Consider the following 22,816-nt stretch of genomic DNA (forward strand, 5'->3'; position numbering starts at 1 on the left):
TCCAGCACGGTGCCAATCAGTGACGGCATCTGGCACTCGGTGGAGGCTCACTTCCAGCCCACCTATATGGAGCTGAGCGTTGACGACCACATAGAAGACCAACCCACAGCCGTCGGGGAGAACAAGTACTTCGATCTGTCCGGCCTTCTGTTCATCGGCGGCGTGGAGGTCAACAAGAGAGCCAGAGCGGTGAACCAAGGCGCCAGGAACGGAGATAAGAGGTGGGTGATGAAAGGGAGAGTGTGTTTGATAGAGAAGCACGTATTCTCAAACACTTTTAGACTATTTCAAAAGGCTTTACACAAGTTTACGCAAGTCTTTAAGGTGTTTTTACTGTTCTAGAGACAGAGTGACAAGATTTCTACATTATTAACTGTAGAAACACTCTTGAAAACACCGCTAATCATCTTAGTGGCCTTGAAAAATAGTCGCGGTGGAGAACTAAGCATTTCTAAAACATGGGCTGTATTCAGAAAGGCTTTGCTCGGCACCACAACTACATTCAAAGGCCACAGAGATGATTAGTGGAGTTCTCAAGCGTGTTTGGGCTATTGACAAGGTAGAAGTCTTGTTAATATGTTGATAGAACTATAGAAATACACTTGGAATTCTGTGTAACTTCAACAAGAGTCTATTGAAATTAGTGGAGTTATGGTGCGCTGGTGCTTTAGAATAGGGTTCAGAGAGAGAGAGAGAGAGAGAGAGAGAGAGAGAGAGAGAGAGAGAGAGAGAGAGAGAGAGAGAGAGTAAATATAACGTGTACTAGGTTGAAATATAAAGTAACGGGGAATTAAGAAAAAAAACTGTTAATTATGTACCTGAGTGGATCAATGAAATAATCTCTCTCTCTCTCTCTCTCTCTCTCTCTCTCTCTCTCTCTCTCTCTCTCTCTCTCTCTCTCTCTCTCTCTCTCTCTCTCTCTCTCTCTCTCCAGTAAGGCCAGTGTTTCAAAAAAGTAAAGGCATTTTTATCTGCTTGTTCCCCAGCAAAGGTTAATCGTTATAAAGATTAGTGTATTTATTTGCATAAGCTCCTCTATTCATATTCTCTTTGATTGCTTGTATCCCCACACACACACACACACACACACACACACACACACACACACACACACACACACACACACACACATAACTCATACATTTTATCTCATACATATTCTCTCTCTCTCTCTCTCTCTCTCTCTCTCTCTCTCTCTCTCTCTCTCTCTCTCTCTCTCTCTCTCTCTCTCTCTCTCTCTCAATGCAATAAAAAATATAAACATTACATCTGATTTCTTTTTATTCTTTTATTCCTCGCTGGTATTCAAAACTGTAGCCTTCAGTCTTCACCTTGCCTCCTTTTACTTCCCTTATCAGAGCAGTCACCTGAGAACTCAAGGAAATAAAGGAAAAAAACTGAACTATCATTCCTCTCCCTTCCCTCCACGTAACTTCGAAAAAAAAGAGGCAAAACAAGACAAAACAACTACGACAACTTCATGTATCGTTTTTTTTTTTTTTTTTTGCCTTCCTATACTGGAAACTTCAACTTCCTCGCCTGTCATTCACACTATCACAAATATAAACAGCTTCTCTATTTTTTATTTGTAAAGGGGAACAACCGTGCTCGATGCTTTGCTCTTTATGTAAATGAGCTTACTTGGCTAACACTTCCAGCTACTGAATAATCGCATTACTACATTTTACCACCACTGTTAGTTACAAAAAAAAAGACCTTCATGGCATTCTCAATAATCCATCCCTTTTTCTGGCGAACTCTCAAATTGCCTTCCTGTTCTGTATATCTTCCTTCCTATGACTTAAACTCTATCAAAAAGGAGGTTTACAAGACATCCCCCATTTTAGCTAATCGTTTTTCTTAATCTCTGTCTCCTGTCGGATTTCTCTTCCTAACTGTTCAATATCCTTGACTAGTACCTGTGTTGTATAAAATTATAATACAAACCTAACATCGGCCAACTCTACATCTCCTTCAGCTTAGAGGGATGTATACAGCACCTGAAGGCCGGGGAGCGTCACCTTAGCATCAGGGAGGCCAGGGTGACGCAAGGGATCCAGGCGGAGTGTAAGTGGGCGTACCCTTGCCTTAAGAACCCCTGCGTGGACGGGAGTGTGTGCGTCCAGGAAGGCACTGACGGTTTTAAGTGCGAGTGTGACCTGGCTCTGTGTGTCCGCCAGAATTTCACCACAGCCTACAAAGTGTTCACCAAGACCACGCTGCCCTTCGACCTAGAGGTGAGTGAAGTGGTGACTGAGGAATATGAGTGATGTAATGACTAACTGGCTGACTGGTAGGATAAATAGATTGCATGGTTGATGACTGACTGAATGACTGACTGACTAACTGATATTCATGTGGTTCTAAGCGGATTCTGAATTGGTGAGTGACTGTATGCCTGACTGACTGACTGACTGAGGAACTGACTGGCAAATTGTATAACTGACTGACTGCCTGACTGTCTTTTCTGCGTACTGACTGTGTTAATGAAAATCCGATTCACCAACTGATTAAATGAGTTATTGATTGTTTGAGTGAGTGATTGAGTGAGTGAGTGAGTGAGTGAGTGAGTGAGTGACAAACTAGAAATCTAAGTGACTGACTGACACACTGAATAAATCAATCAATGAGGGAATGAATAAGTGAATGTTTTATAGAATACTTGAGTCATTGATTGGTAGAAAATGCAGTCACATAATTCAGAGAGTGCGTGAATGAATTAGAGAATGAATGAATCGAGAAGTTGATGAATGAATGAATGATTGAGTGAGAGTAAGTCTGTGAGGTGCCTCCTTTACTCGTACCATGAGTGATTAATGAGAGAGAGAGAGAGAGAGAGAGAGAGAGAGAGAGAGAGAGAGAGAGTGTTTGTGTTGGTAAATGTTGAATATTGATATGTTATTCTCTCTCTCTCTCTCTCTCTCTCTCTCTCTCTCTCTCTCTCTCTCTCTCTCACTACTGCCTTTCATTACAGCTGACCGATGCAGCTTTTATGTATTAAATCTGTTGATGAAAAAATGGCGACCGCCGATAAAGTAGAGCGAGCGATACTCCTCACTCACATCAACTAAATTTCCCTACTTTTTTTTAATCTCCCGTATTGTTTACATTAATTTTGGTCAGAGGCTTGTATGAATAAAACACACAGAAAAAAAAAATACAAAATGGCGCGCGTTCATCTCAGTGTGACGCGCAAAATAAGTTTAATTCAACGTAAAGTTTGCTAATTTGTAGTATTCGGCGTAACATAAAGGCATATTTGTTGTAACCTGTGGCTATTGCATTGTGTGTGTGCATGTATAAAACTAAACCTATGGGAGTTATTATACAAAAAGCCTACCTCTATTTGTTTTTTTTCTCTCGATTCATTTGTCTCGCAGGTTTATATAAGAAATGTTTGTCCTACCATTCAATTCATGGTTAAGACAAATGTACTTTCAAATATTCAAATTAAAAAATAGTTGAAGAAATGTTATATTCAATCACGCAGCTCATGGAAATTATAGAAGAAAGTATTAAATAATCATAGTATATATGGAAAATATAAAAAAAAACAAGTTTAAACGATTGTTCAACTTCAGAAAAATATAAGAAACACCTCTCTCTCTCTCTCTCTCTCTCTCTCTCTCTCTCTCTCTCTCTCTCTCTCTCTCTCTCTCTCTCTCTCTCTCTCTCTGCCCTACCTTACTTGAGCCACTTTCCTTAATCAATATATAATCTAACCTTTATCAAACCCCGCTCCGCACCTGCCCTACCTCGCCCGCTAATCACTTATTCCCTACGTAGTATAATCCATAAGTTACCTCACTCATTCGTAACTTTTCCCATAACTGCCCTGATGTACACGCACACTCACCCATGATTTGCCTAACATATCTATCGTGCTGTACCTTCGATATTGATTCAGAGTAATTTTTCTCTAATCACCGCTTTACTTCAATTCATGCGTGTTTTTTTTTTTACCTCATACTTGTGCAATTTACACCTGGGTTTAACTTTTATTGACCTATTTTGTGATTTATTTGAGAAGTGTGTCCCAGTTAAGCCTTTTTTCTTCTTAGCTTTATCCATCTCGGTCTCATTTCATGCTTATATTAATATGTAATTTGTATTTTCATGCCTTTAAATTTTTCTATCTTTTTTGCCCAATTTTACTCACTGTCCTTCACTTTCCTATACCTTTCTTGACTCTTTTTTAATTCACTTTACGATGTATCTCTTTTGATTATAATTCATTCTTCTTAGTCTGACATTACGTAACATTTTCCTTCATCAACTCTTCTCCTTGTCTAGCTCTATCAATAAATTCACACTAAGTAATCTAACTCAGTCTGATATCCACCACACCTGCCGTAGTTTTGTTCAATCGTTTCTTAACCTAATTTACAAAGTACCATAAGAACATTTTACCCAAAGTAGCCTTGCATTTTTTTTCTCACCAATTTGTTCTTTTTTTCTTAAGAGAATAACGATTATGTACCTGAGAAACTGGGCCAAACTGACTCTTCTTCCTTTAATTCTCCAAGTGTTGAATTATCTATGTATTTTTTTCCCCCTCTCACTAAACTTTTCTACTTTTCTTTCTACCGCTACCGTTCTGTGTCTGAGAACTGGACTAAACTGATTCCTATTCTTCCTATTAATGTGCAGGTGTTGAGTCTCACGCCGATGGAGGTGCAGGAAGGCGGCCAGGCGCTCATCACCTCAGACCACCTGCACCTCGTCCTCGATTATGAAAAGGTAGGGACGTGTGACTTACTAAGAAAACACAGCTGCTCTAACAGGAGTCTTATGGCTATTAGTTATTTCCATTCCTTTATTTTTTACAGTTATTTGAAACTCTTGTGGTTTTCCTAATTTTTGCCTTCCTCATATTTTTTTACATTAATTGCTGGAAAACCTGTGCATCTTAATATTCATTGTGTTCATAATCTTTCTTTTTTGTTAGTTATTTTCTTTCCTTTATTTTCTATAGTTATTTTTCTCGTATGAAACTCTTGTGGTTTGCCTAATTTTTGTCCTTCTTCATACCTTTTTATATTAAATATTGGAAAACATGTGTATTATAATATTCATTGTGTTTATAATCTTTTCTTTTCAGTATACATATATCTTTTTATTTTATAGGATGTGAAATTATGTGTGTGTTTGGAGGGGTGATGGTGTACATGTCTGTGTGTGTGGTGTGTGTGTGTGTGTGTGTGTGTGTGTGTGTGTGTGTTTGTCATCATTAGACCCAGGTAGAGTAGGGTAGGTCTCCCCGCCGTCTGTATATCACCTCCCCACCCCTTGTCTCACCTCCCCTCCCTCTGTATATCACCTCCCCAGCCCGTGTGTTTTAATCATTCAACCCACACTGAGCTCAACCACTGATTGTTCTACCGTTCTCTCTATTCAACATTCACTGTGGGATGGAGAGGAGAAGGGGCGGTGGAGGGAGGAGGTGTTCCAAGGGGAGGGGAGGTAGGGAATGTGTGTGTTCGTCAGTGTGTTTGACAGTTACGGTTTAAGTAATCCAGATGTACACGCAAAATTGGGATAAAATAAAGCAAAAAGTAAAAGCCAGTGGTAGTATTGTGTGTATTTTGGGAGGATAATGAATAGTGTGTGTGTGTGTGTGTGTGTGTGTGTGTGTGTGTGTGTGTGTGTGTGTGTGTGTGTGTGTGTGTGTGTGTGTGTGTGTGTGTGTGTGTGTGTGTTATTACTCTGTCACGATTTAGACATGTCCTGATAAAAGTCATGTTGTTGTTTCTAGTCTAAACACACACACACACACACACACACACACACACACACACACACACACACACACACACACACACACACACACACACACACATTATTCACTGACTACAACTTTATTTTGTACACTTAGTCATTTCCACATCGTCACATTAATTCTTCCCATTCTTCTTCTTTAATGACTTGCCAAAGAATTAACACTCATCCGAAACACGCGAGAGGGACAAGTTTACATCCATTAATTCACTTTTTAAATTTCTTTCTTCATTTTCTTTTCATTCCGTGGAGATGAAGCTGATAATGAACAAAGATACCAAGTTGTTTATGTTTTTTTCTTCTCTCTTTATCTATTTACATGCATCTCACATTCCTATCATACACCAAATTCTTCATTATTTAAACTCCTTGATGTTCTTTTAATTTTTTCTTTAAGTGATACATACTTTCTCTCTCTCTCTCTCTCTCTCTCTCTCTCTCTCTCTCTCTCTCTCTCTCTCTCTCTCTCTCTCTCTCTCCTATTTTCGTTCATTCACTCATCTACCTATCATATTCCACGCTAAATTATTTCCCAACCGTAATTTAATTCTCAACTTCTCTCCTCATCTTCATAAAGCTTCCATTTCCCTCCTTCACTCTTTTTCTCCACTATATCCTCTTACATCTCTACCTCATCACTATTACCGAGCACCGTTACCTTTACGTCCTCCTCTTCTTCCTGTTACTACTGCTACTACCACTACTACTACTTGTATTACTATCGCTGCTACAGACGGCTTCCTATCCACCTAAAATGCAGATGAGGTACTTCGTATTCTCAAAGTTATTACAGGAGGTACGCTTGCTACTGTTCTGCGGCGCTGTGTTGTGTTTGATCTGCTGTCTGTCCTTCCTCCGTCTTCTCTTCCTCTACTTCATCATCATAACGAATCTAATCTTGCCTCGGTCTTCTCTTTAACAGTACGGGGTGAGAGAGTCCGGGGTGCTATTCCACGTCATCACTCTCCCATCACGAGGCCACCTGGATGTCAAACTGTGGCGGAGACCCGAGGATAATACCTTCACCCTTCTCGATCTCAACAACGACGGAGTGACTTATGTCCATGACGGCTCCGAGACCACTGAGGATTCCGTGGTACTGGAGCTAGAACTTGTCACGCGGTCTGGTTACATCCTACCCTCGTATCTGCAGGTGTGTGTGTGTGTGTGTGTGTGTGTGTGTGTGTGTGTGTGTGTGTGTGTGTGTGTGTGTGTGTGTGTGTGTGTGTGTGTGTGTGTGTGTGTGTGTGTAAAGTAATGATTAGCCAGACTATATATTATGTTTCATCTGTTGATAGCTTTTGGTGCTTTTAATATGAAGTTTGCTATATATATACGGCTTCTTCGGGTAATATAACTGTGTGTGTGTGTGTGTGTGTGTGTGTGTGTGTGTGTGTGTGTGTGTGTGTGTGTGTGTGTGTGTGTGTGTGTGTGTGTGTGTGTGTGTGTGTGAGTAAACATACAACCCCACCCCAACATACACTAACTCTTAATTAACCATTTCCTCTCCACCCTTCCCTGTCGCCCCTTGTTTTCCCTCCTTTCCCTCCATTCCTTCTATTTTCTGTAACCTCCATTTCCTACGATACCCTTTCTGTTCTCCTTGGCTCACCTCCCCACTTTTCCTCCTTGTCTTGCCTCCTGTAACCTCCCTTTCCTTACCATACCTCTCTGTTCCCTTTACCTCACCTTCCCTTTTCCCCCTTGCCTTGTGTCCCTTCCCTACCCTTCCTCTGTTCCTCCGCCACTCCGCCAACAGTCCCGTCATAGATTTGTACTCCCAATTCGAGTCGTGTCCAGAAACGACCCTCCGAGACTGCAACTGCCGCCCGGGGAGGTGTTACGATTGGCGGCAGGAACCACGAGAACATTCACGCCGGAGCTTATTAACGTTCTGGACAGTGACACCGAGCCGGGCAAGCTAAGGTAATAGTGGTGGTAGTAGTAGTAGTGGTGGTAGTAGTAGTAGTAGTAGTAGTTGGTGGGGATATATTTTCGAAACGGCTTTTTTTTTAATCAGTTTTGTTCTTTTTGTGTTTTATATTCTGGACCTTACTTTTTTTTCCCCCATCTTGCCATTTTCTCCTATTTCTGTACTGTCACTAAATAGCCGTACCATCACGAGCAGCATAAGAGAATAGCTGTGATTTTCATGTTATTTTCAGCCTTTTATTTTTACTTTTTATTCAGGTAATCTCATCCTTTTTTCATAGTTCAATGTACAAGTGCGTTTTTTTTTTCTTTTTACTTTCGTTTTAGTGTATTGGATATGCATGGAGTTTGGTTTTCTGACAGGGCTTTTTGCTCTTTTGTTCAGAGAGAGAGAGAGAGAGAGAGAGAGAGAGAGAGAGAGAGAGAGAGAGAGAGAGAGAGAGAGAGAGAGAGAGAGAGAGAGAGAGAGAGAGAGAGAGAGAGAGAGAGAGAGAGAGAGAGAGAGAGAGAGATTAGCTAACCGACGAAACAAGTAATTTTATCTTTCTTGAGGACCATAAATTCGCCTTAACAGCATGAAAATCCTCTATACCGAGAGAGAGAGAGAGAGAGAGAGAGAGAGAGAGAGAGAGAGAAAAACTTTATTCACACAGCCATAATAGTCTGTACTTGAAAAAAATATATACACAAGTTACAGTAAGGCTAGAGAGAGAGAGAGAGAGAGAGAGAGAGAGAGAGAGAGAGAGAGAGAGAGAGAGAGAGAGAGAGAGAGAGAGAGAGAGAGAGAGAGAGAGAGAGAGAGAGAGAGAGAGAGAGAGAGAGAGAGAGAGAGAGAGAGAGAGAGAGAGAATTACACCACGGAACCTCACAAGAACAAGAGTTTAAGCGTATTATATGACAAAAGTAAGCTCCCACAAGGACAGTGAACGGTAAGCCACGGAAAACAACAAATAGAAAATCGATGTAATAAAACCATTCTTGGGTGCTGCAATCGTGAAAGTTTGGCCGGATGATGGAGCGGGAGTGTGTGCTGCCGAGGGACGTAGCGGCGTGATACCCAAGGGAGCAGAGGGTGTGTGGCGCCGTGGTGGTGGTAGTGGTGGTCGTGGCAGCGGGTGATATCCATAAAAACCGGGATTTGTGTATATATTGGTATCTGTGTATTGCATTAGATATTTATTCACTATTTTTTTTTCTATCGTTGTTGTTATGCTGACGATCTCTCTCTCTCTCTCTCTCTCTCTCTCTCTCTCTCTCTCTCTCTCTCTCTCTCTCTCTCTCTCTCTCTCTCTCTCGTATTTCTTTTATCTGTATCTACTGGTTGGGTTATCTATCATGTTAGGTTGTGTGGGAATAGGCGAGGTCTTGTTAGGTTAAGTTAAATTAAATAAGCTTAAGTTATGGTAGTTTAAGTCATGTTAGGTCAGATTAAGTCAGATTAGGTCAAGTTAAACCACGTGAAGTCAGTGTAAGTTAGGTTAAATTATTTTTCTTATATATAGCCGTTGTTTATTTTACGTTCAGATAGATTAGGTTAAGTTTCCGATAAGTATTTTTAACGTCAACACCTCCCAGGAGCCCGAGTGGTGTTGAGCAGGTGTGCCAAATGTCAGGTGTGCGCTGCATGAGTAGGGGCACTTCAGTCTGGTCTTCTTTCCGCCACGAGGACCAAACACTCTTTCGTTGCAGGATATCGGTCCTTAACCTGAAGGGGCCTGAGAACGGCTACATCCAGAGCTCACAGTCTCCGGGTGTCCCCATCCACACGTTCACGCTGGAGCAGGTGCAGCACGGCCTCGTCTCTTACGTGCATCGCGGCCCTTCCAACACCAAGATCGTGCTGCAGGTTTCGGACGGCATCGAGACGGGTGACCCTGTCATCTTACGCGTAGCGGCCTTCGAGCTACAAGTGTACCTGGTGAACAAGACGGGTCTCAGCATCACACACGGCAGCTGGGCCCTCATCACACCAGCCAACCTCTCCTACACCACCAACGCTCCCGAGCAGGACCTGGAGGTGTTTTTTGAGATCACTGGACAGCCTCGCTATGGCGCCGTGCAGAGACTCCGAGGTCCCGATCGCTGGGCGGACGTGGAACAGTTCAGCAGCCGCCAGCTTCAGAAGGGCAAGATCCGCTATGTGCACATCAACACGGAGCCGCACGAGGACGAGTTCAGGTTCAAGCTTTTCTGTGGAGATCAGAAGTTCCCAACAGAGTACACCTTCAGCATCACCTTTGTCTCCGTCACCGTAGACATTATCCGCAACGCCGAGCTGCTCATTGACAGGGTGCAGGAGAGCTTCATCTCCGAGGGCTTCCTCCAGAGTGAGACTCGCCCAGATCCCACGCCAAGCAGGGACATCATGTACAAGATCATCTCCCCGCCCATGTACGGCTCCATCTTCCTGAGCTCCGGGGACCTGACGCAGCACAAGCAGCTCAAGAAGGGCTCAAACTTCAGCCAGGAGGACGTGGCAAAAGGCAGAATTAAGTACAGACTGCACAGGAAGAGCTACTCCACCCTCCGCGACTCCTTCCAGTTCAAGGTGACGAGCAACGGCCGCGCCAGCACCGTGCACACCTTCAACATCCGCCACACGCCGCCGCCTGTGGACGCAGATATCGTGGTGGAGCGCATGGATATCAGGGAGGGCGGCACAGAGAAGATCACCGACAAGTACCTGAAGATTGAGGTGCAGAACATCAGGAACATCGTGTTTAACGTTACGGTGCCGCCCAAACACGGAGCCATCAACGTGGTGGACGAATCCATGGTCACCCGGCAAGACTCAACACCACCTTCTTCACTTCACACGAGATCAATTCCGGAACCGTATCTTACACACACGACGATTCAGAATCCACGAAGGATCGCTTCCACTTCGTAGCCCTTGCAGAAGACCCGCAGGTGGACTTCCAGTACGTGGGCGTGATGCACTTCCGCATTATCATGATCAACGACAACCACCCGCTGAGGACCATGGAAAAAGTGATCAACGTGGTGACAAACAGCGAGCGCGTCATCACCGCCAACGATCTGCGCTACGTGGACCCAGACATCGACACCCCCACCACTAGCATCCAGTACACGCGCAGCAAGATTCCCAACGGGGAGTTCTACCACGTGGAGGACAGGTCAGACCCAGTGTACCTGTTCACGCAGGAAGACATTGACCGCCGTCGCATTGTGTTCCGCCACGAGGGTCCCTCCTACGGCAAGTCAGTCATCTCGGTGACGGACGGCCAGCTGTCTTCCACGGGCATCCTGGAGGTGGTGGCGTCCGAGCCCTTCATCGAGATCGTCAACAACAGCGGCATCATAGTCCCCCGCGGACAGGAGGCTCCTATCTCCAACTACAACCTGAGCGTGGAGACCAACATGAACGCGTGGGGCGCCGCGATACTGTTCCGCGTCACCAAGCAGCCTCGCTACGGCCGCCTGGTGGGGCTGGGGTCACTGGAGCCCCGCAACACCTTCACGGAGGCGGACCTGCAGAACGGCCACCTGCGGTACGTCAACAAGGGCGACCCGAGCTTCAGGGACGAATTCCGCTTCCAGGCGAGGATCGGCGACACCACTACTGAGGGCATCTTTGAAGTGAAGGTGAGTGTACGTGTACGTTTACGTGTGTGTGTGTGTGTGTGTGTGTGTGTGTGTGTGTGTGTGTGTGTGTGTGTGTGTGTGTGTGTGTGTGTGTGTGTGTGTGTGTGTGTGTGTGTGTGTGTGTGTGTGTGTGTGTGTGTAATTCACCACCACGGTCGCCTGCTGGTCACCCAGCCAGTCTTCCCCATCACGGAGCGAGCTCAGAGCTCATTTACGTGTGTGTGTGTGTGTGTGTGTGTGTGTGTGTGTGTGTGTGTGTGTGTGTGTGTGTGTGTGTGTGTGTGTGTGTGTGTGTGTGTGTGTGTGTGTGTGTGTGTGTGTGTGTGTGTGTGTGTGTGTGTGTGTGTGTGTGTGTGTGTGTGTGTGTGTGTGTCCAGTCTATACATCTTCATCGATCTCAGGTAGGTAACACAACAGACAGCAAACAAGACAAAGACTATATCTATCAAAGCAAGGAGTGTCTATATTTAGGCTCACTCTTCCCAGTCAGCACATATCAACCTTACAGTAAAGGCACAAAAGAATCTAACAAAAATAATCCAACAGACACAATAAAGCAAAAAAATCACCCCAACACACAAACCACATGACACAAACACATCACAAGCTTCACCTCACCAAGCCTCACCTGTGCAACCTCCACGTGTCGCTAGGTGTACCCGGAGAGTTACTGGGAGCCTCTGGTCGTCCTAAACAACACGACGGCACGGGTAGAGGAGGGCGCCCGTGTGACTATCGACCAAGCAGTCCTGAACGTGATGCATCCCAACATAGCGCCGTCTGACATCACCTACGTCATCGTGCAGCGGCCCCAGAATGGCTACCTGTACATTGACCACAGCACGGCCGCCTCCGCCTCGTCCTCTTCCTCTCCGTCCTCGCCATCATCCAGTCATGAGTACGAGGATGAGGCGAGTCTGCTCAAACCCGAGGTGAGTGTGATTTCTCCAGGGTTTATTGGGGTTGTGGTTTCTGTGTAAGTCTGTTGTCTTTTTTCTATCATGAGGATGTTTTCTATTTTGATTTTTTTCTCCTAGTTGTCTTAGTCTTTTTTTTTTATCCTATTTGAAATTCACGATTATGTGTGTTCCTGTATTTCATTCTTTATATGATGTTATTTTCTACGTATCCTTTCTTTTGGATTAGAGTTAAAAGTTGGCATTCTGAGATATTAATTTTGCTCTCTTCCTCTGTGTGTGTGTGTGTGTGTGTGTGTGTGTGTGTGTGTGTGTGTGTGTGTGTGTGTGTGTGTGTGTGTGTGTGTGTGTGTGTGTGTGTGTGTGTGTGTGTGTGTGTGTGTGTGCTTGCGTGTGTACCCGCCAAACAGGTCAACGTGTTCGACCAGGCGCTGATCAACCAAGGTCGAGTCCATTATGTCGAGGTGGGAACGAACGTCACAAGCGATCACTTTGTATTTGACGTAACCAATGGGATCTCCAGCCTCTCCCGCCTCGTCTTCAACATCCAGGTTTGTTTCCAGGAAGGTTATGAGTGTGTAAGGTGAAGAGGGAGGTGAGAAGGGTGGTGGTGTGGCTGGTGAGTGTGTTGTGGTGATGGGAGGTGTTTCTAGGTGAGTTTTGGGTGTGTAAGGTGGCGAGGGAGTGTGAGAAGGTGGTGTGTGTGTGGGTGGTGGATGTGGGTAATGATGGAAGAAAGAAGAGGATAGTAAAGAGTCTCGCTGATTCGTAGCGGGTGTGGGTGATGAAGGAGATAGTAAGATAGGTAGATAAGGTAATGAGTGTTGGTGTGGAGGAAAAGAGACAGACACAACGGAAACGAAAGATTTGTAAACAAGGCAAGGTGAAAAGAAGGTAGGAGAGGAAGAAAGCAAGAGAACAGTTTTTAATATAGCAAAGCAATGGAAGAATAGTTGCACGTTAGACAAGATCATTAGAAAAGATGGTGGAAGGTGAAGGGAGGGAATAACTACTCGAATATGAAGAAATGACACGAGAAAGAAATATTGTAGATAGGATAAAGATGAAGAGGGAGAATGATAGAAGAAAATGAAAAGAGAAAAGGAAACAAAGAAGCAACAAGAAAAACAGAGCTGTAGAAAAGATAATATAAAAGATGGTGGAAAATAAAAGGGAAAGAAAACATAATGTAAATGAAGGAAAGGATGGGAAGAAATTTTATGTTCCCAAGTGGTGTCTGGCAGTGAGCAATTCCCCTCAAATTTACGGGGAAACGAGAGTGTGACTTTTTTCTGGTTACTTAAGATTAGGGACAGATCAGCCTGAATGGGAAGGAAGGCCTGTGTGGTCTCCCTTTGTATGTAAATCTATGCAAATTTCGAACAAAAACCAAGAGCTTAATCGAAAACTTTGTAACTTTAACGAGAACAATAAGAGATTTTTCCTGAATGTCTCTTTCTCTCCCTACCTGTCTGTCTGTTTGTTTGATTTTCTCTATCTCTGTTTGTCTGTCTGATTGTTTATCTGTCTGTCTATCTATCTATCAATCTATCTATCTACTACCTACCAGTCTATCTGACAATATATCTATCGCTTCATTTGTATATCTATGAATCAATTTATTCATCTATTTACCTATGTACCTACGGATCTACCTGTCAATATACCTATCTCTTTATCTATCTAACTATTTATCTATCTATTTATCATTCTATCCACATAACTTCATCTATCTATCTACCTATTTGCATGTCTACATCTATCATTTCATCCATACATTCTCCTCCCTACCTAACTATCCATCAACCTACCCATCTATCCACTGACCAATAACCATCATCCCTCTCCATCAAACAGGTGATTCCCAAGACGATCTACCTGTCGGCCGGGCTAATACAGGTGGACGAGGGGGCGCACACCACAGTCACCCCCTCCGTGGTCACCGTGTTGACTGACTACTACACAGACAAGATCCGACAGTACTTGGTGACAGTGCAGCCCTCGGCGGGTCAGCTCGAGCTCACCAGTAGGCGTGGGAGGAAGGTGGAGGCGTTCACACCGGAACAACTCAAGCAGGGACTCATTTCGGTAAGAAGGAAGAAATGGTGGTGGTGGTGGTGGTGGTGGTGGTGGTGGTGGTGGTGGTGGTGGTGGTGGTGGTGGTGGTGGTGCAGAAGGCAGAAGGAAGAAGATGATGATAAAAAAGGAAATGAAAAAAAAAGGAACAAGGATATGAGAGAAAAAGGAAAAAAAAAACTATTATAGGAAAGAAAATGAGGAGATATAAGGAAGGAAAATAAGAGGAAAGAGGAATATAAGGAAAAAACACAAAAATATAAAGGAAATGAGAATATGAAAGATAAAAAAGGAGAAAAAGAGGAGAGATATAAGGGGAAAATGGAGAAAATGATGAGAAAGAGCAGGGATTGGAAAGGAGAAAAACATCTAAAAGGATATGAGAGAAAAAGGAAAAAAAAACTATTATAGGAAAGAAAATGAGGAGAGATATAAGGAAGGAAAATAAGAGGATATGATAATATGAGAGATAGTGGAAACAATGAGGTCATAGTTTTAGTAGTAGCAGGAGGAGGAGGAGGAGGAGGAGGAGGAGGAGGAGGAGGAGGAGGAGGAGGAGGAGGAGGAGGAGGAGGAGGAGGAGGAGGAGGAGGAGGAGGAGGAGGAAGAGGAATAAAACAACGGGATGAAGATGGGCTAGATGATCTTGAGTAGTAGCACTATGGAAGAAATAAGTAGACGGACTCATGTAAAGCACACACACACACACACACACACACACACACACACACACACACACACACACACACACACACTGGCTAGGTTTTCTCCAGACAATCTCCCTTCATTTCTCTGCCGTAATCTGACAGGCGGTGGAGGAGGGGGCGTGTTTACAAAGCTGATTGAGTTGGTGTTGCCATGTGACTCTCGTGTGCCGCTGAGGTCGGATATTACACGTCCACCCGCAGCCAAGCAACGCTCAAATATCTCGCAAAAGGTTTAGTGTGTTCTCGACCCGGATGTAAGCGAAAAACAAAAGTGGATGGATTGGTGGAGGATATACAAACGTTCATTGCATCTATACTTTCTCCCGTCTATCTGTCTCTCGTAGCGTGCACTTTTGTTGCTTTGCTTTACACATGACGGTCTGGATCACGTTGCCTTTACCGAGTTATCTGATGATTGACACGTGAGAAAAGAGAGAGAAACAGGAAAAATGGTACACACTAAAAAAAAAGATAGACATATAGAGGGAAATGTAAATAATGTAAATGCTATGAACAGGAGACTGGCAGGTGAGGTAATGGAGAGGTAAAGGGAAGAATAGTACACGCCAAGATAGACAAATCGATGGAGGGAAATGTATTTGTAGTATAATAATGAATGAAACTCAAGGAAAGACAAAGAAAAATACTAGATGGTGGAAAAATGTGCATACAATAAACAGAAAAACAGATAAGAGGAAAGTAAGAATAAAGGGAAGACTGGAGCAAAGAAAACGTTATGATATAGATGCCAAATGTATTACTCGCCAGCTTCTGCATTTCAAGACATCTTAAATTCTGGATGATTTCTCTCTCTCTCTCTCTCTCTCTCTCTCTCTCTCTCTCTCTCTCTCTCTCTCTATCTATCTATCTATCTATCTATCTATCTATTTATCTATCTATCTATCTATCTATCTTTTCATGTAAGAGGGAAAGACAGGCAAAAGGCAACAAAAAATCTATCTCTCTATCTATCTATCTCTCCTATGTTTATCTATCTATCTATCTAGCTATCTATCTTTAATGGCCTTCTTTCTTCGTCTCCTTCAGTACGTGCACGATGACTCAGAACGACTCAAGGACACCTTCAGCCTCGTCGCCGTGTCAGGAGTCCGTCAGAGCGCCCCGGCCCAGGTGAACGTACAGGTGCGAGGCGTGAACGACGAGGCGCCCTTCGTCATCAACAATACTGGCATTACCTTATGGGAAGGCAACACCATCCTCATCACAAATTCCAACTTAGGTAAGTGTGTGTGTGTGTGTGTGTGTGTGTGTGTGTGTGTGTGTGTGTGTGTGTGTGTGTGTGTGTGTGTGTGTGTGTGTGTGTGTGTGAAACTTTAAACGCTTCCATTGTTTGATTCAAGGCACACCAGGATTTATTCAACATTCCCCTCTCTCACTCTTCCCAAAAATATTCAAGAGCTGAGCCCATCACAGACACACAGGTATCATCCCGTCCCCCTGCGAGGCAAAGCTGCTGGGGCTTGCTGCCAGGGCTGTGTGGTTTGGTGCTCTTAGGGAGTCATGGCACGGTTATGTAATATTTTGTGGCTTACCGTCATCTGTACCAACATGCCATTGTGTTCATAATGGTGCCTCCTCTCGGTCCTATTGTTTACTATTGTTTATGTTAATGGAATCGTCTTAGTTGTTTCCTGGTTTTCTTTCTGTGGCTTTCTATTCGCCTCATTGTTCATTCTTACACTCGACATGCGTGGACTCCCTGCGTGCACCTCACTCTGTTTCTTCCTGCCTCATATGACTCCCACATTTTCCAAAGAGAACCATCAAGTCAACTCTGATAGAGAAAAATGAAAACTGCATCTATTCTTTTCCTTTTTCGAAGTGGCAAGCGCACGCGAGTTTTCCCTGCACCTCCCCGGCCCTCTTGCGATACGTGAATAAGAAAAGGTGTTCTGTGTTATTCCGCAGCGGTGATGGACCCGGACACGCCCGCCGAGAACCTCAGCATCACAGTGGCTACACCTGATTCAGGCTTCCTCGCCCTAGCCTCCAACTTGAGCCACCCTGTGTCCTCCTTCACCCAGGCGGACGTGAACAACAAGCGCCTCTATTTCACCCACACAGGTAAGTTTCCGAGGCATTGCCGACAATGTAGTCACGGCACTGAGACTTCGCAAGTAGTTTTAATCTTGCACACCCTGAGTCTGTTTGCCTACTTAAATTATAGAGAATTTTCTTCTAGTCAGATACGTTAGAATCCTGATGCTAGATGTAGTTTTCCTTCCTGAATGATAAGTTTCGAGTTAAATGCTGAGTCCATGTTTCTTCAGCCTGTCGGGTGTGACGCTTACTGTGTGCTTGACACCTTTGCAGGCGGGCTGTCTGGAATGTTCCGGTGGGAGGCCAGCGACCAGGTTCACGGCACAGGCTCCCATGTGTTTACTGTGACGGCGCGGGAGCTTCACCTGCACCTGCGGCACAACAAACCCATGTGGGTGTTTCCCATGATGCAACAGACACTGTCCTCGGAGGTGCTGTTAACCCTCACCTCAGACTACGACCCGCGCCGCTCCGTCATGTACGTGGTGCGCCAGGCGCCCCTGCTCGGCCACTTACTTCTGGAGGGGCCCGGCGGTGTGCGCGTTCCTGTTGAGAACTTCACGCAGCGTCATATCAACGAGTCTCGCGTTATCTTCGAGCACACGAGTCCCTTCACTGAGCTCTCCGCCAGCGACATGTTTGTGTTTGATATAGAGACGCCCTTCGCTGAGCCGCTGCGTGACCAAGAGTTCCATCTGGAGATATCTGTAGCCAGTCCGCGCGGCGGAGGCCTGGAGAGGTATCTGGGCCTGGCACCGCTGGTCGTGGCAGAAGGTGGACAGGCAACGGTGCGGCCAGACAACTTAAATCTGTCGGCGGTGCTGGAGTTTATTGAAGGTTATCCAGCGGCCAGCAGTTCTGACCGGCCGCCGCCGCGCCTTATCACCACCGTCACTGCTGTCCCCACGCACGGAGTCTTCACACTTCGAAAGAGGAACCTCACCGAGGGATATACATTCACGGTGAGGGACATAGAAAAAGGACGCGTCCGGTACGAGCACGACCACAGCGACACGCTGCGGGACGCCATGGGCTTCACTGTGGCCCTGGCAGGCAATGGCTCATCCCCAGACGTGCTGCTATTCAACGGGTCCCTTAACGTTAGCGTGACCCCCGTGAACGACCAGCCGTTCACCTTGATAACCACCCCTCCCGTCATGAAAGTAGTGCACCGCCAGAACGCCGTCATCACCAACCACAGTCTGCTGACGACAGATCCCGACAACCCCCTAGCGAAATTGACTACGAGTTGATGAACACACCTGACCACGGCCGGCTCATCCTGGCGCACAACTACAGCGTGGCCGTGCAGTCCTTCACGCAGGAGGACATCAACGCGGGCCGCATCCTGTACGCGCACGACGGCACCAATGACTCAGACAGGTTTTATTTCAAGGTGTCTGACGGCAAGCACGAGCCTAAGTACACGGTTTTCACCATCGAGATCCAGCCGCTAACACTGACGCTGGTGAACCACACTGTGCTGCCACTGCGCCAGACCACCACCACCGCCTACCTCACGCCGCACCACCTCGCCGCGCACACCAACGGCAACCCAAACCACATCTTCTACAACGTCACTAGGCCCCCAAGGTTCGGACACCTGTACATGAACGACCAGGTGGTACACACGTTCGGCCAAGTGAACATAGACAAGGGTGAGATCCTGTACATGCAGGTAGAGATGACGGAGCCAGCAGATAACTTCCAAGTGGACATCTGGACCTGGGAGGCAACGGTCCCTGGAGTGGAGGTGCGGGTGGCGGTCTCGCCTCTGATAGAGTCCAACCCCATGACGGCGGTGGTGGGCGGCCGCACGCGCCTCACCCTGGAGCACCTGGACGCCTCCCAGTTGGCCACTGTCACCGGCAGCAGTCCGGTATTTAAAGTGAAGCGCAGGCCGCGCTTCGGCAGGATCAAGAAGGTGACTCGCCGCGTGCGCCGCTCAGGCCGCTCGCATGAGGTGCAGCAGTTCACACACGAGGAGCTGCGCGCCGGCGTAATTTATTACGTAGCCAGGAAGCTCAACCTGAAGGCAGAGGAGCCACTGCACGACGCCCTACACTACGTACTGCATGTGCCTGCGCCAGGCATCCAGCCAGCAGAGGGCACGCTGCGCCTAACACTGGTGGAGGCAGGGGCGGTGCTAAAGGAAGGAGCAGAGCCTCCCAGGCACCTTAGACCCGACTTGCCACCCTCTGTAAGGGGCAGCTCAGAGACAAGCAGTGCAGGCAACGGCAACTCCGAGCTCTTCCTGGGCATTCCCGAGGATTACCTGATGGTGGTGGTGGCGGGCGCCGTGGCCCTGGTGGCCATCGTGGCCATAGTGGTGGTGGCGCGCTTCGCCACAAGACGCCGACACTCCGACAAGAGACGTGACGTGGTGATGGATGCCGACGTGGCTTCGCTGCCTCCGCCGCTGCCTTCAGACTCGAGGCCAAACTCTTTCCTGACGGATGACATGTCCGAGTTGGAGTGTCGGCCCACCGACCTACCGTCCTCGCCGCGGCCCGGCCGCCACCTGCATCACCATCACCACAACGGTGGCAGCGGCAGCCTGGGCTTGGCTGCTCACCTCACCGATTCCGACGCCTCGTGGCCGCACGACATCTCCCGCGAGGTGTCGCCGGCCGTGCCGCAGTGCAAGGTATAGTTCCCTTTCCCTCTCGTCCTCTGCCTCACGGCCACTCATTATGTTTAGTTCACACTTTCCATCCAATCTTAAGTTTGGGTTAATGTTGTTCTCTGAGATTTTTAGATTATTTTTATCCCACTCTTGTAAAACTATTTTATTTGTAGATTTTTCAAAGAGACATAACTCCTCTCACTCCACTTAAGTTACACTTAATATAATTTTTTCCTCATTATTTCCCTTCCCATCCCTCGGCGGGCCAGGTGACGCCCCTCTGCACCGACACCGCCTCCCGCGACACGCCCTACGATCCCCACCTGGCCGGCTACCCGTACGGCATGGACACGCAGCAGGCGGAGGAGTGGGGTCTCTACGAGAAGCACCAGCCTAGAACCACCAACCCCATGCTCAGGAAGAACCAGTACTGGGTATAGAACCGGCTGAGGTGGGCGGCTCAGTCCCCCCCACCAGCAGCAGTGTTACCGCCACCACGGCCACCACGGCCACCGCGTACACCACGTACACCACCCTCACTCTCACCGCCACCGTCACTCTCATCACAGCAAGATGCTAAGCTAACACCCATCCCAACACCAGCACCAGTGCCATCACCGCCGCAGCCATCATCACCACCACTAAGCACTGAGCCATCGTCTTGCTCCCCGACACCATCACCACCATCACCACCGTCACCACCACCACTGCCAACACCACCCCCGCCACCATCACCACCACAGCCTCTCCCGGACATTATACAGAGCACAACGCTATGAGAGAACGAATCATTGTGGAAAAAAATAGCAAAAAAAAAAAAAAAAAAATGTTCGTAAGGTAAAATGAGAAACTTGTTCAGTGTTGGCGTCGTAAAGAGAAAGCTTAGCGCGCCGTGGCAGGTCTGAACACACTCCTCCAGGGACAGGCTGACTCAAGTTCCCTCGTAAAGAGTCGCGTGTCCCGAGACAATGGATTCGTGGCTCATAAGATATAATAAAAAAAAAAATCCTTAAGTGCCCTGAAAACTCCCTCCCGTTGCTTATGAGTGTTTTAGTGAGTGAGTGAGTGCGTGAGTGAGTGAAAGCGAGTGAGAGCCAGTCTTGAGGGAGATACTACTGGTTGTTAAACGTCACTAACACACACGCGCGTGCAAAAAGAAAGAAAGTGACTGAAAAAATGAGAGTAAATGTGACAGTGAAAAGATGATACTAGAGAAAAATAGAAAAAAAACAGGAAGTGAATGAGAAAAATAACGTGCAAAAGAACAAAAAAAAAAAATGTGATTAGAATGAATAATAAGGAAGGAATCAGAAACATTACTCAGTTAGTGTTGAGTGAGTTAAAGTTGCGAGTGTGTAAGTGAGTGAGTGAGTCAGCGAGTGAGAAAATCAAACTGGAAAGAATAATAAAAAAAAAAAAGTGCAATTAGAGAGAGCAGCGAGGAATGAACCAACGACCTTGACTCAGTTTGTGTCGAGCAAGAGTCAGTGAGAGTCAGTGAGAGTCAGTGAGAGTCGCGTTCCTCACAACTTGACTCATTAGCCGCTGTGACTCAAGGAAGTGGGGAAGAAAACCTACTCCTCACCATTGGCGCCTGAAGGAAACTCGTGGAGGCTTCGGGAAAATAGGAAGACGTTTTTTTCCCTATTATTTTTGCCGCTGCTAGTTGGGAATCACAATGACGTGTGTGTGTGTGTGTGTGTGTGTGTGTGTGTGTGTGTGTGTGTGTGTGTGTGTGTGTGTGTGTGTGTGTGTGTGTGTGTGTGTGTGTGTGTGTGTGTGTGGAGGAAAGAGGATGTGTAGGAATGAAGGGATGAAGGAGGAATTTTGAAAGGGGGAGAGGCAATCATACCTTTCCCTCCCCTTCTCTTCCCCCTTCTTCTCCCCTTCACCCATTCATTTCCCTCCATCCTCCAGCCTAACGCCGCCTCACAAATTTGGTCTTTAAGGTCCACAAAGCTTTTTTTTCCTGAATTATTGTTATTATCTCGGTTTGCCAATGAACCGAAGAATCATTTCCAGTTATGCCACGAAATTCTGATTCTCTATTTATACATTAAGGCGAGTTTCTTGTACATAAACCCCCTTTTAATTTAAGTCTAATTCCTAAGTTTTTTTTAAAGGATTGCACTGTAGTGGTAATGGAGGAGGTGTGCTGATTTTAAGGTTCGTGTCTCTTTATTTATGGTTTGGTTGAGTTTTGTCGTTTTTGTGTTGTACGTACAGGTGCTGGTGACCTGAAGGAACGCCAGGTCAGGTCAGGGAGGTCAGGCCACGTCATATTGCCTAAATGTTTCAGGGAAGGAATACTGTGTGTGTGTGTGTGTGTGTGTGTGTGTGTGTGTGTGTGTGTGTGTGTGTGTGTGTGTGTGTGTGTGTGTGTGTGTGTGTGTGTGTGTGTGTGTGTTACTTAATCTCTGAATAGAGACCAATTTATTGATATTTACTTAACTGCTTTTGCAATTACATACTTCAGTCTCTCTCTCTCTCTCTCTCTCTCTCTCTCTCTCTCTCTCTCTCTCTCTCTCTCTCTCTCTCTCTCTCTCTTTAAAGCTGGAAATGAAAATGAATGTGGCTGGAGTTGAAGTCTTTCTCTCATATTAAAGAAAATGAGAGGAAGACGATGAGTAAAAACAGACCACAATTAATTTTCGACATCAACAAATTCTCCTTTTCCAAATTAATTCCCTCCCTCGTATTGTATTCCTGAGTACTTCACGCTGGTAAAAATGGCAAGAGCACTTCCATTTCCTCCTCTTACTGGGTCGATTGAAGTACGTTTTCTAAGTTATTTTTGTAACGTTAGTATTCTTAGGTCTATATTCTCACCTGATTCACGTTCCGGCCAAAATTCCCACCCTTTACCTTTCCTTCGTTCCCATTTCCTTCCCTCCTTCTCTTCTACTTTTCTTTTCCCTTCGTTGCTGTCCCATCTTTTACAAATTTCCTAATCTAACCTAACCTAACCTAAACTAACTAAATTTAACCTTATCCATCAATGCCTTTTCTTTCCTTCTTTTTCCTTCTGTCTCTATTTCCTTTTTGGTGTTATCCCATTTTTTACACCTTCCTTAACCTAACTTAACCTAATCTAACTGAATCTAATCTTGTCC

At 45.8% G+C, this 22,816-nt stretch overlaps 1 protein-coding gene across 1 annotated transcript in view; it reads left to right on the top strand.

The window, feature by feature from the left end:
• The window catches only part of LOC123507927 (chondroitin sulfate proteoglycan 4-like), a 330,205-nt gene extending 309,308 nt beyond the window's left edge, over positions 1 to 20,897 (top strand). The window contains 15 exon segments of the mRNA XM_045261283.1: positions 6 to 221; positions 1,979 to 2,237; positions 4,651 to 4,740; positions 6,701 to 6,931; positions 7,538 to 7,704; positions 9,400 to 10,603; positions 10,606 to 11,316; positions 11,970 to 12,248; positions 12,644 to 12,784; positions 14,091 to 14,321; positions 16,064 to 16,256; positions 16,946 to 17,101; positions 17,351 to 18,298; positions 18,301 to 19,724; positions 19,973 to 20,897. Of these exon segments, the coding sequence (XP_045117218.1) occupies positions 6 to 221; positions 1,979 to 2,237; positions 4,651 to 4,740; positions 6,701 to 6,931; positions 7,538 to 7,704; positions 9,400 to 10,603; positions 10,606 to 11,316; positions 11,970 to 12,248; positions 12,644 to 12,784; positions 14,091 to 14,321; positions 16,064 to 16,256; positions 16,946 to 17,101; positions 17,351 to 18,298; positions 18,301 to 19,724; positions 19,973 to 20,143 (6,421 nt within the window). The 3' untranslated portion in view covers positions 20,144 to 20,897.
• Positions 20,898 to 22,816: the final 1,919 nt, after the last annotated feature.

This window comes from Portunus trituberculatus, chromosome 23, assembly GCF_017591435.1.
Source record: "Portunus trituberculatus isolate SZX2019 chromosome 23, ASM1759143v1, whole genome shotgun sequence".
Lineage (NCBI taxonomy): Eukaryota > Metazoa > Arthropoda > Malacostraca > Decapoda > Portunidae > Portunus > Portunus trituberculatus.